The sequence below is a fragment of the Diorhabda carinulata genome, chromosome 6, assembly GCF_026250575.1.
Source record: "Diorhabda carinulata isolate Delta chromosome 6, icDioCari1.1, whole genome shotgun sequence".
NCBI classification, from domain to species: domain Eukaryota; kingdom Metazoa; phylum Arthropoda; class Insecta; order Coleoptera; family Chrysomelidae; genus Diorhabda; species Diorhabda carinulata.
The window spans coordinates 7,392,462-7,411,354 of record NC_079465.1 but is presented as its reverse complement, the minus strand read 5'-3'; the positions used below and the strand labels follow the sequence as shown (position 1 = coordinate 7,411,354).

Here is an 18,893-nt window from a genome sequence, read left to right as displayed (position 1 = left end):
AGCATGTAGAAATAGAAATAGAATCAGCACATAGAGTGGAAAAATCCGTATGCCCAATAAATAGTATCCAAAATAATAATGAGGTGAGGCAAAATAAGAGTATGTTGAAAAATTAATATCCATAGGATATGTATTAAGACCTACCAGAAATTCGATGGAGATACAGAAAAAATAAAGACAAGGAATAGAAATATAGAGTTAGATGAAATCATTTGGAAATGAAACAAGGATAATTATTTTTTGGAAAAGATAATAAAAAACAGAAATTCACAATAGTATAGAAGAAAAATATTTAGGACTTGAATACATGATGACACTACTGTTAATAGTAGATATAGTAGCAACTCAAAACTCAAATTAAAGGATAGAAAAGAGAGGTTTATTATTAGATAAACATAATAAGAAAAAAGAAGAAATTTCAGTACAAAAAATAATTCAAGGGTTAAAAATGAACCAGGCGAAACTATGGAAGTACAAACAGGGAAAAAAACAAAAAATATATATAAAGAAGAAGAAGAAAAAGAAAGAAAAAATCCTAACTGAAATAAAAAGATTAGCAGGAGACAGAACAAAATAAAAATATTGAATACACGATGAATAGGAATCCTCCTAAGATAGCTGAAAAAGTACGAGGAGAAAATTAGAAAAATCAGGATATTGAATGTACTTATATCAATATTAATTTTAGAAGCACCAAAATCATTGCAGATCTCTTTTCACTCCAAAAGTAGTCGTATTTGAAAAGAGAAGGTTCCTAATTAACTTCTTGGTAGTACCTCTCACATTTTTCAGTTTAATTCTGGATTAATTTATATCTGATAAGAATTATTTTGAAGAAGACAAGAAGAATATTTATTAGTAGGCGTTTATTTTTTTGAGAATAATATAGTAATTTGGCCTTGCTTATGTAGTTTCTAGGACCCACCGAGATTTGATTACTATCCACATGTTTCGATATTAAAATGTTTGAGCATAATTTTTATTGATAAAAGTTTCCATTTAATGAGATAATATGAGTAATCATTTGAAGATGATGACCTTGGACAGTTAATGTTGTTTATGAACACAAAAATGCTTTCAATATTAATTATATCTAGAATACCGCGGCAATTTGAAAGAATATTTCATCCATCTCTGTTTTCAATAAAAAAACTGGAGCTCAAATTCAGTTTATATTGATCAAAGTATATTATACAATATGGTTTCAATCACTCAAACTCAATAAATATTTGTATTAACGACATTTAACTTAAAACAAAATTTTTTATTGTGTCATGTTTATTGTACTAATTTCGATACATTTACAACAGAAATGTATTTTTTATCAATAAACAAAAGCCTCGGGCATTTCCATTTAACAGTTTTCAGTTTCACACTTCCATTTCCGTACTTTCCTCAGAATAAATATTAGAAATAATAGTTAATACACTTCTGTGGGTTTGGCTTTGCCATCAGTGGCGTATTTTAAAATTTAACGCCCTGGATCGATTAAGTTTACCGCCCCATAAATCAAGGAAAAAAAATCTTTTAATAATGAAACAAGACCATACAAAAATTAACACCATTCATCAAATATTTACATTTTTAGTGATGCACAAATGTCCACAGAAAAATGCGTAATGCTATTTCTGTATATGGTAATGCTTCCTTTGAATCTCTTTCTTTAATAAATAGGTTAAGTTGCCTTAAACTCATGATCAAGTGGGTATAATTCTTGGAGTCTTATGTCGTTAGTTCTCACTTACGGTCAGATATTGTATCCAATTTGCATAAAAATGCAAAATTGGTGGTTACTGCATCATAAGAATATTTGCGTCTTCTAAACTCGCATATTGGGAAGGAGGTATTGACTCTAAAATAGTCACGTCTTGTCTAGCTTCTTCCTCTTAATTATTCTCCTGTGGATGCTTCTGTATTATTCTGAGCTTTTTCTTTCCCCAACTTCTTCAAAAGCATAAAAAGATCCCATTTTGTGTCTATGAAAATGATGAGTATGAGTGACTCGTAAAGCCTGGAGCCCTACATCTACGTCAACATCTATATTAAATTATTTTAACACAGATCCTCAAAATTCCGATAAAATGACCGTTTTTAGACAATTTAGTTGAGCCAAAAGCTTTCTGTGGGATCACTTTTTATACCTTCTTTAGCCAATATTAGCTTATCCTGGGCTGACCATCGCGTATGCCATCAACAAGATCGCCCCGTAGAATCGTGTTCTTTATTTTGTTACTGTCTCCCTGCGCCACTATAGATACAGCACTGGCTCGTTTAATTACCGCCCTATTTAGCCTGCCGCCCCGAGCTATGCCCCCCATGGCCTTTTGGTGATAAGCCACTGTTTGAGATACATTTGTATTGCATTTGTGTTGCATTCTAAATGTATTAGAACTCCTATTTAAAAAAATCGAGAACGATTATTTTGTCTCAATGCTCCACCTTAAGCTTATTTAATGATGCGACATTTTTGGTATATTTCTTATCTAGATATAAGTGGGAAAAAACACCATTTCCTTAGAATTCAATGCATAACGCGAAGTATCAGTATTTATATTATATTTTCTTATCCCGTTCAAATAGAATTGCCTCTAAATGATATATAAGACCAGGTAACATCTCGAAATTTGTAGATAATGTTTTCCGAGACATGAAAATACATCAACAAACTGTCATCCTTCAACTTGTATCGTGGTATGGGTGTGGAAATCAAGTCATGACATCGATTTGTTAAATCCGTTGTAGATTTAATTTAATTTTGTCTCTTTCAATAATTCCCTTAAGAAGCAGCGCAGCGTTGTAGACAATTCTTATATTCTTCAAAACAGTGCTGAAATGCGTATACTGGAATAGCCTTTAGCTTAGTTCTAACCGTTTTGTGAGTTAGGAGGTTGAGAAGACTGGAGAATGTTTTTATCGGTAAAATACTCGTTTTGAAAGTGCTTTCAAGAACAACCCAAGAAAGGTGATGATTCACCGATTAACCTTGAGGTCCAAACTTTTTGTGGATGTACCCCATGGTATATAAACAAATCAGTAAATATGATCTTTGAGTTGCTTTTTTGCTTTTGTTTTCGCTTCGTATTCATAAATCCAGCTATCCTTGCAAACGAGCTTCGTTACAAAGAAATTTGGATTAATTTCTATCGATTGCAAGAATTTAAAGCACCTTTCCCTCCTGACTTTTTGTTGCCACAAAAGGATTAATGGTTTTTGGAGCCATCCCCGCGCAGAACTTTCTCATTCCCAATTAATTAGTCAAAATATGTTGATGGGTAGTTTTCGAATTATGTCTTCATTTTCATTGATTCTTCTAGTTGAAGATTCTGATCCTTCTGAAAATCCCTTAAACCAACGAAACACCTGGGTTACTGATAAAATTCTCTTCATTTATAACCTACTGACTATATCTAGTTCAAATTTGTCCTAAACATCATTCACTTATCTACTTATCATCCCTTTAAGTCGCGTGCTTCCAATGTAGCCGTATCAAAGCGTGTCTCATCATTCAACGTCCACAACACCTTTGATTGAATTAATGTAGTTAATATCTTAGTGTGTTCTTATGGCACTCCTTTTTTTCAATAGAACCGCAGTATAGAAGTGAATCATAGCTGCCATTATCCTATTATCGTTTGTTTGTGGATTGACTATTCAAATCATTATCATACATATATATTAAAAAAGCTTTTATCTATCCCTTCTAAGCCTTCCAGCTCCACATTTAATTTCTTATATTGACTTAATTGATATGAATTTATTGTATGACAATTAAATTTCAAGATTCATTCCTTTCTTCAAAACTTTCGAATTGAAATTTTCATTTTTAGTCAGGCTTTTTTCTCCATCCAATAATCTAACGAGGAATTTAAGATAGAAGCATGTTGTTAGAAAGAAAAATAAACTTATATCTCTCATATTTCTAAATAATTTAAAACTTTACACTAAAATAAATTCAACTTTGTAACGATTTCTATCGCACGTGAAATTAATTTTGCATTATGTGCAGCCAAAAAATTTTCTGCTGATTCTCTGTTTGGTTCAGATCCAAAAATGACGAATAATCCAATATAATAATAGATACATTCTTCACATACTAGTTTTTTGGCGTGTCTGGCTTTTTATTTTTTTTTTAATTTGAAATATTTTCAGTTACGTAATGACTACATGAGAAATTGAAAATAATTACACAGATAAATCCATTATTTGAATTCATACAGATAATTAATTGTGATTTCTCTAGGGACTACGAAAAATTAGAGTCAAAACGTTTAATAGAATTTTTTGCAGTACGCAGACATCTTTGATATTTGAGGGAAGCCTTTCTCAATTTATCTTGAAACCGTTTACGCTAATTGTTTTATACATGACTATAAAGAGATTGAAGAGACATATTCACAAAGATTGCGGTTATTAACTTTTTCATCTCTTTGTAATTTTATTCTCTCATTGTACTGAAAATATTTTGAGATATACAGGGTGCACCCATACATCTTTACTTTACAATCTTTGACGAACGATGAAAATTGTGGTAAGAGCATGGCCACTTCGAATGCGTAGTTGATGAGATGGAACTTGTTTTAGTTGGAGACATAAAAAAAGTTTAACTAAGGTTACTTTTCAATTACTTTATCTAGTGGTATACATTAAGTGAAAGCAATGTCTTTTACTTCCGTAATTAAATGTATTATTTCCAAACTTAACGCAATCTCAATTTAAAAAAAAAACATCCCGATCGGAGATAATACTAAACTGCAATGATTACACGTAATCTCTAACCTATATTGGAAATTTTATTTAAACTATCCAAAAACCACAACACATCGAAACGGTAACATCCTTAAATCTTCATCCCATCACACCTGGATTGAGTGATGGTAGTTTCTCCACAATCAATATCGAACGGATTTATACTTAATTCTGCAAGAAGTATTTATAAATCCTAACTTAATCCAATATAAAATCAAGCATTAGGAACTTTCACAAACAGAATGCTTAGTATTTTGTACTTACCTCCCTCATTCAACAAACCCATTTAATAAAATACTTCCTCACAGTGAAACATAGAGTCTTTATACAAAAATGTGACAACAAATTATCAATAGCAAAAATGCTACAAACCATGAATCTAATTTACGATTGAACCTCTTCTTTGAAAATCCAAATAATACCCTTCGTATAACACTCCAATAAATTGTAACCAATTTGATATCAATCAACTTTTTTTGACTATTTTTTTTATCCTACTTTATATTAATTTTTCAAATTTTTCTTTTTTCATCTAATCAAATGAAAATACAATCAACATCATCTTATAGACAATATTCATTAAAAACACGTTTTTCAAATTCAATCAAATAAATGCGAAACCTTCAAACAAATTCTCAAAAATATATTCCTCCTCTCATATTATCTGACTTCATAAATTCCTTATAACGTATACAAAAACTAACATCTAATCATCCTACATCCACACAAATAGACGATCAACATAGTATACGGGGTGGCCCATTAGTGTGTGGAAGTGCAATAACTTACTTAAGATATAACATACAAGAAAAAATTTTAAATAAAAGTTGTTATATTTGCAAAGATAAATATTTCTAAAATATTTTGAGGTATACAGGGTGTTTAGCCTAAGCGTGACATCAAGAAGTAAAGTTTTTCTAAATAGATCACCGTGTATATTTGTTTAACATCGAATTTAGCGTAAAATTCTGCATCTAGCTTTGTCTTTTCTTTTACCATAAATTAAAACGTTGCCAAGTTGGAGCGAAAAATATGAAGATTTGACAAAAATTGGTGCACTATAAGAGCTGCCTAGTAAACGTTATTAGTGAGAAGTAACTAGAAGAAGAAGAAGTAACTAAACTTGTTTGGTAAGTACGAAGATAAAGGATGGCTAAAATGTCTGAACAGAGTAGAACTTTCGTTTGTGGTTCGAAGTGTTTTTAAGATAAGCATTAATTCAGGAGATTTCAATTAGCAAAAACTTCATTTTTTTTAATGGAACATTCAGTATATTATTTTACCATCTAATAAAACTATTTTATCCCAAAAAACTCCACTTCATGTTGTTATGCTTAGGCTGAACACCCTGAAAATCTCAAAATATTTTAAAAATGTCTACCTGTGCAAATATAACAACTTTTATTTAAACATTTTTTTCGTATAGTTTATCTTAAGTAAGTTATTGCACTTCCACACACTAATGAAACCCAGTATGTGAACTAAGAAATCCTCAAGTCAATTTTATTTGGGAAATCATTCGCGAAACTACTGACAAAACAAGCAATCACAGATTGTCTGTCCTCACTTCGACACAATTCAATTAGTAATCAGTAGGATACAAATTTTTCAGATTAAAAACAATCAATTATTGCTAGGCTGGGACAACCCATAATATATTAGGAAACCCCCAACTCCAATTATCTCTTTTGTAGTTCCCTACTTTTCATATAATATATTATCATTAGCGGTACTCATCTATAAAACAAACATCATAACAAAAAATTAATTCAAAGATAGTATGCAGCCTAACAACGAAAAAACTCATTGAATTCCGTGAGGAACTCAATTTATACAATTTTATAACATTAAAGAAATAAACAGACTCAAATAAATGTTAAATGAACTCGATTTACCATATCACAGAGAGAGTGAGATTCGTTGGAAAATTTTTAGGTAGGATAAGGGGAATTTATAGAAGGAAGGTTTGTTGGAGTACGCGCTGATATAGGAGCTGCTCCTCTGCAGGACTTAGCATACCACAGTGACATTTCCTTTTAAATATATAGGGTTGTTCCAGCCCATCAAATAACCGTCCTTAGTACCGTGACGATTCTGCGCAATAGTGATTACCTGTTTTAACCGAGCAGTTACCGTTATACGGACGATCCTGTTTTGTGGTCCAACTGGCTCACTTGTACTGATCGTCCAAAATCGGTCGATATTTTATCGGTAGCAGACTACTGCCACACACTCCCGATTTTTACCGGTCAAATAATCAATTGGTTTGTTGTCGTCACAGGAGATTATAAAATAATAATAAATCCTTAGCGAGTGGTTGGTATGTGGTTATTATATTGCCGCCGTAGGATTAAACGCAAGTACTGGAGTCTATCAATCAAAACAAAGAACATTCTACACTCTTCTTGAAGAAGTAAGGCGTGTGGTAGTAAGCTTTTCAACTTCTTTAGAATCTCTATTGATCCTTTGACGAACTCCATGAGAAGTTGAAGCACGCACTATCAAAACTAGTGTATTTTACCGAGCAGTTGACTGAAATGATCGTTAAAAGTACGATCCTTGTGCAAGCGTGTATTTACACCACTATTTCCCGGTAGTGCCAGCGATAGAGTAGCGTTGGACGACTGCTCATCATTGGTAAGGGTGTGTGCTATGTCACATTCCCAAATGTAGTTCACTAATGGAATTCGGACGACCGGCTGACCAAAATCGGTTTGTGGACAATTAACCCTATGTACCGTTTGTGAACCGTTTCCGGGACAGTCTTTCCGATACTTGGTTGGTAGCAAGTACTGTTACCAGAACCATGCATAGCCGGAGATTGTTCAGAAAATATTAGCAGGTTGGAACAAACCTTAAGTTAAATAATAATAACAAACAATTTTTATTATATTCAAATTGATAGTTTTGTCTATGTTTATCTCCAGCAGAAAAACTGCAATGTTTATTTACAAACTAATTACGATTTTACAATTAATTTAAAACCTTTATCCAGCCTCATCGAATTGTATTTCTAAAAAATACTTATGTATAGTTTTTCTGTGTTTTAATTATTAACATTGCCATTATTTTACTAGAAGTAATTTGCAATACGTTTTTGTCAGGATGTATTTATTTATTTTTTGAAATAATAATATATTCCACTGTAATAAGTCTTTTTATGTAAACATAATCCTTTCATATAATATGATTCAAACAAATACCCACTCATACTTTTATCGAAAATTCACTTTCAAATACTCGTTAAAAAATTTTGTTCATTGTAAATATGAATGTTTCGGAAGTTAGAAATTCCCTCTCTCGTGTTTCTTTTCTCTTGTGTCTTACATATTTTATTGATTTCACACTTTTGAAGCCACCCTAGAAGGAACCTCATATTTGCAGCATTGAATGACATGTTGTTATTGTAGGAGTAGATCAAGTAAAAAAGTCGTCGCACTTTCAGCGCGAGAGACTATAGCGCATCTTTTACCGTTAACAATCAGTAAATATTAACAAAAATCTTAACTTAGAAAACGTTTTCATGAAAAATGAAACAAGCAAAATATCAATAAATTAACTTATTTAATAATTTTATCCCCATTATTTTATGAAACTCTCGAAATGAGTTTATAAAATAAAAGATGACCCCAAATAACATGGGTTGACATCATTCGAAGTCGATTAACGTCTATTGTCATTTGATGTTGATCGATATCTTATGATGTCTATTGACATTGATGCTGATTCACGTCAATTCATGTCATTAGGCCAAAGAGACCACATTTTGATTAATTTAAATAATGTTTTCTTAATATTGCTGAATGGAAAAAACCCGAGTTTGCTACAGACGGACGGACAAATCGCTAGTGCATTTTTTGTACGTAATGTAGAAATAATATTAAATAATATTTTAAGACACCGCATTCGCGTACGACAATAAATACTACAGATTTACTTCACTTTCAAGAGTAGAAAATCTGCGTCTGTAATTTTTCAATCGAACCAATGAAAACTATCGTGAGTGTCGTAATTTCCCAAAATATGTTGGAAAAAAAAATTTACGAGGAAAGTAATTTTCAACTACTAAAATACAAACATTTAGTATGACGAAAAATATTGTATTCGTCAACGCTAAATGTGAAAAAAGAGAAAAAAGTACATATTATGATCGTGAAGATGGTAATATTACTAGTGAAATTAGACGAAAATGTGGAGTGAATTTACCGAATCTATAGCCTACCCATGTAGGCGCCCCCAGACTTGAATGACGGGGCTTACCTTGGGTCCAACGCTGGAAAATCCGGCCTTGGCAAACCAATAATGGCCCAAGCCTGGTTGAACTCTGGGTAACTTAGCCCTGGCCATTCTATAGTTAGCCAGGCTTGGCAGAATTCTGAGTAACCAGACCTCGGCCATCCTATAGTCAGCCAGGCTTAGCAGAACTCTGAATAGCTATATAATATGTATTATTTATATATATAGTATTTTTTATGAATAAAATTCGTTTATTCAGAAAAGACAATAAAAAAAGGAATAGTGATTTTTTAAGAGGTATAGGATTTGATTTTGGAAATAAAACACAAAAAATTTGAAAAAATTGATCAAATCTTTATTGGAATCGATAGAACGATCAGTATAATTTAATGTCTGAAGATAATTTCATGCAAATGTTGCACAAGAAATATTCGAAGGAGTTAAATCACACGATTTAGGCGGCCCCAAACGTGATATGAACTGTTCACCGAAGGCGGCTCTCAATTTGGCCATTGTTTCGCGTGCCGTGTGGCATGTGGCACTGTCCTGTTGGAACCACATGTTAGGCATGTCCAGTTCTTCCATTTTGGATAAAAAAATCGTCAATCAACACACGGTAGCACTCGACATTCACAGTAACGTTTCGGCCATCGTCGCTTTTGAAGAAGTACAGCCCAATGATGCCACCGGTCTATAATCCACACCAAACAGTGTTTGCGTGTTATTTGTTCAATGTCCAATAGTTTAAACTGGGTTCGAAATTCAGTCACAAGCTTCCGAATAGTTCCCTCAGTAGGCTGATCGAACTGCCCATAAATTGGAAGAAGTGCGCGATGCGTTAACCGAGCTTGAATTTTGATAGTAAAATTCAATAATTTGCAAGCGTTGTTCGTTCGTAATTCGATTCATGATTAAATTATAGACTAAACTGAACAAGTTTTACAATGACACAAGATGTGATTCACGCGTTATCTGTCAAAAACAGTGTTGCCAAAAAGATACCAGCAAAAAAATCACTCTTTAGTATATATTTATATATTATTCAACTAATGTTTTTATGTACATTAATTAGTAGAGTGCATTAATAGAAATTTTTCATAAAACTAATTTTATTAACGATATATCAAAAATCTATTATTACAAGCAAACAGCCTGGCTCAGGGTTGCAGAACACTCTTGGGTTTATCTAGGCAACCAGAGCTTGCAAACCATGCGAGGAGGGACATTGTTATCATCTCAGAGTTTCATCAAGTCTGGGCCAATAATGGCTTCCAAGCTACGGCCAGACTTATACACACTTGACCCAAATCTGGGCCTATAGTGGGCCCATCGTAAAATCCTATATTGGTATTGATTTATATTTCTAGTATACATAAAACCTTAGGCTTACGAAACTATTGTTCAATCATATGAATATAAATTAATAGTAAAAAATCAAACTGCTGCAACTCTTAACGAGGCTTAAGGTTTATACAGTAGTATTCCAAGAAACAAAACAAATGAATTATGACTCATTACAGCTTCACCGTTAAATTATTTCGAAATCTATTCATATAAGCATTATGGAAGTTCTAGCTTACGACGTATTACGAGAATATTATTTTATTTACTAAACTCTAGATGCTCTATTTCTATAACTAATTTTTATCATGGGTTTATTACTTTAGAAACTTTGTCGGTCGAATATTGGAACACTTTGTATAGAAAACATTTTCCACAGCACAGAGTTTTCGTTAATCATAACGGATTGATTCGAAAACGAATGTAAATATTTTCGCCGTAAAATAAATTATGGACTAATCGCTTTACTAGCTAATGTTACATAACATGTCTGAATTCAATACTATGTATTTTCTATTTTTATTAACAAAATGCATAGAACCAATTAGCTAATGGTCGACCTTTCGTTGCGAAACACAAAACAGGTGAATATTTTATTCAACATAAACAGACCAGCAACCTAAATTTAATCAGAATTTCGTTATACTGGAAAATCATTCAACGTGTTTCGAAAATGAGAATCTAAAACATCGTTTGAGCGACACTTTCCACACAACATACTTGTTCATGGTTTTGAGAAGACGAATTATAGTTTTGAAAAGTATTAATTGCTAGACAAATGAAATTAAAGGAATCGTTGATAAATCAAACTGAATATGTCAAAAAGAGCGAAAAACTATTCTTTCGATTGACAAAATCTAAATACTGTGAAAATCGCATGGATAGATAAAAAACATTCAAATCCTCGATGTACATTTATGAAAGAAATTGAACCAGAAATAAAATATTACTACAAAGTATAAAAAACTAATCATTATTCTAAGCATGTATCATTTCAAACACCTTCCAATATTGAAGCCATTGAATCTAAAGTACGAGAAGCTACATTAGCCTTTTTTGTAAAAATCTCTTGGCTTGTAAGTATAGACTTCGAAAAAGCTGCAAATTAATATTTTGGACCACACTGTATAGTTCACAGATTTCTATCTTCTTCAGCGCTTTCAACTCATTTGGAATAGGTGCTTTACTTTTTAGTGGTAATTGTCAGTTCTATAATATCCGGCGCTCTCAGTAGTCGACAGTTCAAAAGAAACATTTGGATCTAAATAATAGCTAAGGTCTTAGATCACCTAAAAAAGCTAAATTGGAGATTTCACGGTAATGAAACGCACATTATTCACGTTGGAGAATTCAGTTTCAAAGCTAAAGAAGTGGCATCGAGAATATAATTGAATTTAAGTACTGTTGGGAAATCTATGTATTTAAATTGAGGATTAGGAAATAAAAATTGGAGTTTCGGAGTTTATTGAAGAGAGCACGTGATTTGTTCAAGAAAAAACTATCAACTGAGTTTTTTCGTGATATGCGTTCCTCTTGTCCACGAGTTCCAAATTGAAATATAATTGCTGTATGCAGCTACTTACCTCTGTAATTATGATTTAAGATCTAAGAAATATTGATAGGAAAAGCAGGAAATAAATTGGTTGACATTAATAGTGTCTTCTTCAAAAATTACGTGCACCGAGCATCTCTACTTCACCTCAATAATTTCTTTGTGAATGTAGCCAAAAATTTATCAAATTCTATAATTCCTTCTCATGATCCGCTTTCATATCTCTCTGATGCTAATGCTAACTTACACAGTTTCTTCTTCATGCCCGTAGTTTTAGCAGAGCCTCGCAGTTCAATTAATGACATCAAAAATAAATACTTATCTGGAACTGATGAGCTTACATTAAAAATGTTTTCAGAGTCTGCTCGATTGCACTTTTCTTAATTGCTTTAAGACGGCTATAATTATACCTCTGCATAAAGGAGGAGAAAAAAATCAAACATCTAATTATCGCCCAATTGCACTCCTTCCCACGTTATCTAAGATCATAGACAGATTAGTCAAAAAGAGGCTTTTATCATTTCTGCTTAAATATAAAATACTCACTACCCATCAATTTGGGTTCTCAAGTAACAAATGCACAAATGATGGTATAATTAATCTCCCTTAAATAATGACTACTCTAGCCTAAACAGCCATCACTCCACTGCATCAACTCTTTTTGATTTTTCGATTGTGTTAATCATAATATTTTAATTAACAAATTGCAGAACTATAGTTTCAGGGAAATACCTCTCGCATGGTTTAAGTCATACCTTAAAAACAGATGTCAGCTTGTAAGCTAAATAACAATTCCTTGAAAAGAGAGTTACATATTGCGGTCTTATCTAAAAAATTAAGTTCCTCCTGTTTTGCGCTGAGAATTAGTTTCCAAAGAAGTGAACTTATCCACCTCCTTAAGAGTTTACTATGCCCTATGCGAAGCACGACCTTCACCTACCTACTCTACGCTCAGAATTAGTTGGGGGCTCAATATTTTACAATGCAAAAAATGCACAATCACTTGTCAATTGAAATCAAATCGATATAATCTTTTCATTCCACAATAATTTGAGGGCATATTCACTGAAAAGTACATTCTACTTCGTAAGCGACTTTCTATCCTAATAATAATAATAATAATAATAATATTTCATTCTGGACGTGCTGCATACTACTTTAATTTTTGCTATAGACTTAGACCGACTTATATAATAATTATTACCTATAATTTTGTTACTCATTGTAGTTTTCTTCTGTATATAGAAATTTTATTTTATTTGCATCTTTATTTAGTTTTTTTTTTTTTGTTTTTTAGTTTTTACCAGCTTTTGTCTACAAATTGTAATAATTTTTTAACAATAAAACATTTCCCTCTCTCTCTCTTAATAATATCAAATCCTGGTATAATTAAGGAATTAGAAATCAATTAAATTAGAAATAATACCAAAAATAATACTGTTAAGTAAAAAAATATTTCATTGTTCAGGTAATTTTTGGATCTATTGATATTGATATCAATTGATATTAATAACTGAGCGTGTAAAGAGTAGTAGATGATTTGAATTATTTGCTAAGTTGCATCTAATATAAATCTAAGCTAATTTTCTGTTCCTGTTAGTTCCATTCGTTAGTTAAGATACTTTAATTGAGTTTATCTTATATAACGTTGTTGTCACTTCACTTAAAATTTTCAAATCAAATAAGTATTAAAACTTTGTCGTGATTTATAAATAGATGAAGATAAAATATCATCTTATGTTTCTTTTTGAACTTATTATAAAATAGTGAACAGGTTCAGTACATGTCTTTATGATATTCAAATAAATGTTATATCATGTGTAAAAAATCCTGTTAATGGGTAACGGAAAATTTAAATGAGTCGGTGTAAAAGTACTTTCGTGGACTAACAATGTATGTATCTCAACGTTTCATCCGTTTCTGTGAGGTTTCTATGAAGTTTATTCTTTCCCTTGTTTTTGATTTTATGGAATAACTTATTATATGAATCTTGTTATCTTCTGGAGAAATTTTCGAAAATAAATTCATAGGTTCTCGATTATTTGGTTTTTCAATTATAGATGATCATTTTCAAGTTTGAATATTACTTTTTGAGTATAAGCAATTTTATTATTTAAAAGCTTATGTACTAACCTATTATACTGAAATAACTATTTTTGGTCTCTTGTTCTTGGCGTATGAGTATTTTTTCTATATGATTGAAATTATTCTGTTGAAAGAATGCTTTTTTTTCGAAATTGTAGAAGGAATAATCTCCTGTTATATTCTGATTTTGGACCATGATTTTAAATTCTTAACAGCTACTTGACCATATAAGTTCTTGAGAGGTTTTGAAAGACTCTCATATTTGCACGTAAATTGGAATGAAGTCTTTGCCAACTAGTTTATGAACGTTTTAGCAGTGGAAATGTAGCAAAAATACACCTAAGTGTACTCTGTTTATTACGAATTCATTGCAAGCTTTCGAATACATCATCGAGGAAATTATAGTCAAAGTGCAATGTAAAAATTAACAATATTAAAAATTATTATCATAGATTAATTAAGAATGGCGGTGACTCGTTGGAATGTTGTTTTCTCTTTTAAAAAATTGTTTAATTCGTAAGATTTAGAAATCAATATTATCATTTCCAGTAAAAACAATTTTGGTAATGAAATATGGAACTGAGGATGACAAGCTTTTCCTGCAAATTGAAAAACTATTCTCTTTATGTTCAAATACAGCAAACACGATACCATTAAAACGGCTTGTCGTTGCTCCTCTAAACACATGAGGGTATAAGATATACTACTTGAAATCGAAGCTGAGTAAATTATTTATTCATTGTATACCACTTGAAATCGAAGCTGCGTAAATAATTTAGTAATTGAATTTTTTATCGACCCTCGTATGTTTGTAAAATTCATGCTCCAAAAACGCATTAAAAATACTGCTCTTATGTGCTATTAAAAAATTCTAATTTTACGCACCAGATCAGAGAGTGGGTTTTTTGATCTACTTTCATTTAATAGACCAAACACATTGTTAATTAGAATATATTTTAGAGACATAGATGTAAAATATTTGAAACGCTTCAAAGCAGATTGAAATGAACTTCATCGGTATTACCGAGAAAAAGTATTATGATACTTTAAAAAATAACAAATTCAAATTTTATGGTTGCTTAATAGGAAACAGTCAACTAAAAGCATTTGAGTTTTATTTGATGATAATTATTGAACAAAATCTCCATTAATCTGCAATTCAATTTCAGAAAGGTTCGTGTGAAAATCTCGTTCTGCATAAAAGAATGGTGGGCAGTGTGCCAGGATTACTGGATTCGATATCCTGCAGCTCGAACGCCGATATACCTGCCGCCGCAATGGAAGAGGAAGCTGCAGTTCCAAATATTCTAACGGAATGCTTTAGACATTTGGAGCAAAACGGATTACATACCTTGGGATTATTTAGAGTCAGTACGTCAAAAAAGCGAATTCGACAAGTGAGTTCACCAATATATAAATATACATCGTTACAAAAAGTAATAATTCCAATCGCTTAATTTATTTCATGTTAATACCGCATTGATTATTACTTTGAATTGATTTATTCACAGTTACGAGAAGACTTTGATTGTGGCAAAGAAACAATGTTGGAAAATGAGCAATGTCCGCATGATGTGGCGACTCTCTTAAAGGAGTACCTTAGGGATCTACCCGATCCATTGCTTTGCAGAGACTTATATCAAGCGTTTGTTCAAACACAAAGTAAGTGTCATATTTCTCGAATTTGTTTCCTAAAGTTGAATATAATAAAGAATACGATTGTTATAAATAGAATGCTGAATACCAAAGTTTTCATTTCATATGGTTAAATATCAATATTTCTAACAAATATTCTTGGGTATGAAACAACTAAAGGTTTTCCCATTTATTCGTATCTCAAGCTTTTTATTTCTACCTGATGTATATGTGTTGTGAACTACCTCAACTTACCTTCGATCACGTATATTCACGTCTATTCAATGCTGGTTCTTCTATACTGTCAGTCAAAGTGATTGTTTCTATCCACGAGGTTGATGTTTATAAGACGATGACTTCGAACGTAAATAAAATGAAAATAGAAAACCTCCTTTTAGAGTTTCATGAACAAGGGTTTCTCTGCACATTGACGTAATACTTTAGCAGATCCAGATATTATTTAAACGTGAATTCCGTTACCTCTATAACTGAAATTACTCGTATATATAACATTATTCGCCAATTTCCGATCTGTACAACCTTTCATTAAGGTTCTATGTACGGTTTTTATTCATAATTTAATTAACAAATGGTGAGATTCACAAGAAAAGGTCTAAAGAGTCATTTGTTGTTCACAGAAATACGTAATAGAAGACTGCAATTAGAGGCACTCCAGCATCTAGTTCAACTCCTTCCATCTGTAAATAGGGATACCCTTTACGCTCTTCTTAGTTTTCTAGCGGTTGTTGCGAAATACGCCGACGATTCTAAAAATGAATCAGGTATATTATTTTTTATTGAACCAGAATTTGTAGTTTTAACTTTTTGATCGTTTTAGGAGAAATTATATTGGGAAACAAAATGGACTCAAATAACCTTGCAACAGTTTTTGCTCCCAATATTTTACATTGTATAAAACCGGGTAGCAAAGAAATATCTGACAAACCTGAGGATAGAATTGATATTATCAACGTAGTAAGGACTCTAATCGACCATTATAAATCTCTTTTTACAATATCGGCTGAATTGCTGGACGAAGTTTATCTTCATATGATGGATTCTCATCCCGAGGAACTGGATATTCTTCTTAACAAGAGAGATGGAAGTACTGCAGCTGATGAGTAAGTTACAGATTTTAAACTGTAATGTAAAATGGAAAAATATCTGAACAAATTTCAATTTATTATCATCTGATTAAATGTGTTACCAAGTATTATTGAAAAATAACCTATAATCTGAATGTAAAATCCAAAATCAATTTTTATATTTCAAAACAACATCAAAAGAAAGCAAGCCATTTTCCAATCACAATCTATTTATTATTCCTCAATTTTTTTCGTATTAATTCCATTTATTCTCGAAACTCTTCTAGTCAACGTATAAAATGTGCATCTAATTTCATACCAATTTAAACGCATTTTTCGTTTCAGATCTGTCGATGAATTAGACAGTGAAAGTAACTCTGCACCATGGACTCCAGTAACATTAGCACATGATCCTCCTCTAGATAGCATATTTGATAGTAAGCTGACTACAGAACAGAAGAAAACTTACTCTAGAGAAGAATGTCTCCATGAAGCTGCCGCAACAGGAGGACCAAATATTGGAATGAGAATTAGGTAAGAAGATTTTTGAGGAAATATGCCAAAGCTTATAATATTGCGTGTTGATAGGAAATAGAAACATATTTTATTAAGTTCTTCATACTTCCATGCATGGACTTACATCGATAAAACTCAAATTTTCATTGAAAACAATACAAATAAATATATGCCATTTTCTATCAAGGTCATTATTATGATACTGTATGATACTGTAGTAGAAAAGTGATAGATGTTTTCTCTAGAAGCTTTGCATAAACTATTTTCCGTTTATTTCAGGCATAAGGACCGCATCCGAGAAAAAAGCTATCGAAGACGCCGAGAAAAAGCAGAAGACGGCAAAGAAGGGAGCCTAACCTCATCTGCCTTCACCATAATTTCCCGATTTCGAAGCCAAAAGGATGAGGACTACTCCTACAGTAAAAATCGATCATCATCTATCGAATCTACGAGTTCTACCCACACGGATGATATGGCCAGATTAGCAAAAAGCAGCGATGAAATATATGAACGACGGAAATCGTCACCGTACGTTTTAAATAACGTAGGTGTCATAACGGCTAGTTTAACTATACCCGTCCATTCGCAGAATCAATCTTTATCTTATAATGTTGACGATGACATTCCTTTCATAGAAGATGGAGATAACAGCCGGCAGCAAATGACTGTAGGTCTCATTCGAACGCCTACAGCACCTCCAAGGAAAAGAAATCCTTCTATAGATAGTGATTCATCAGTTACTTCAAGCGTACAACCTATTACAAGATCTATATCAGTGGTGCCGGGCTATGATTCTGCTATTGGATCTACTACGACTTATTCCAGTCCAATACAAAATACGCCAACTTCCATTTCGAGTAGTATAGCCGATGCGGGAGTATACAGCTCACCACCGTCGTGGACTTCTAGTCCTCCTACATCTCCTGATAGTACCAGAACCTCAGTAAACTACATACCTGATGACGTTCAATCCTCAAAAGCGGTTATCAAGATATTGAAAAGTAATATTGTCCGAGAAAACGCACCCACTCTACAAAAAGTATCATTTTCATCTACTCAGGAAGTTCAGCAGCTCAAAGAGAGTAAAGATCCTTCAAAAACATATCAGAGGGAAGTTTCATTTAGCAAACAGAAGGTTACTACGCCCTCGGCTGAAGTAGAGCGAGAGCCGAGGTTTACTCCTAGTATTACCAGTATTGGAAATGCTGTTTTACGATCAAAGACTGCAGATTTTGAGAGAATTATGAAAGATACCAAAAGTAAGCCTATAGCAGTGTCAACAATTGAAAAAGAAAAGAAAAAGTATACAAAAAGGAGGTACACTGATTCTAGACATCAAACAAGGCACATACCCGATGCTGAAACCTTAGAATCTGCTTCGGTGCAAAACAAACGCGAAGAGAAAGCTAATAATTCACAAAGTGGACCTGTTTATAAAAGGAGGGAACTTATTTCAAGTGTCCCTGCTAAATAATTTATATTAAATGAATAATAAATGTGTTCAGAATTTATGTATATATTGAAAGTGATATGTGTATTAGATCTAGTCTTACATAGTGTTTATTGTCCCCAAAAATTGTTATTTATTTTTTAAGAAAGTATGTTAAAAAGTTGATGATGTAGGAAATTAAATTATTGATCAACAATATGTTTTGTTTTATTTTCTTTCTCCTCAGCTTTGCTGATGATACTGTAGT

General features: G+C 32.3%; 1 protein-coding gene across 1 annotated transcript in view; it reads left to right on the top strand.

Annotated features, from left to right (window-relative positions):
- Window positions 1-18,844, top strand: part of LOC130895610 (uncharacterized) — a 72,694-nt gene extending 53,850 nt beyond the window's left edge. The window contains exons 5-10 of the mRNA XM_057803014.1: window positions 15,130-15,357; window positions 15,472-15,622; window positions 16,234-16,377; window positions 16,434-16,716; window positions 17,026-17,214; window positions 17,476-18,844. Of these exons, the coding sequence (XP_057658997.1) occupies window positions 15,130-15,357; window positions 15,472-15,622; window positions 16,234-16,377; window positions 16,434-16,716; window positions 17,026-17,214; window positions 17,476-18,670 (2,190 nt within the window). The 3' untranslated portion in view covers window positions 18,671-18,844. The remainder of the gene's footprint in view (window positions 1-15,129; window positions 15,358-15,471; window positions 15,623-16,233; window positions 16,378-16,433; window positions 16,717-17,025; window positions 17,215-17,475) is intronic.
- The last annotated feature ends 49 nt before the right edge of the window (window positions 18,845-18,893 follow it).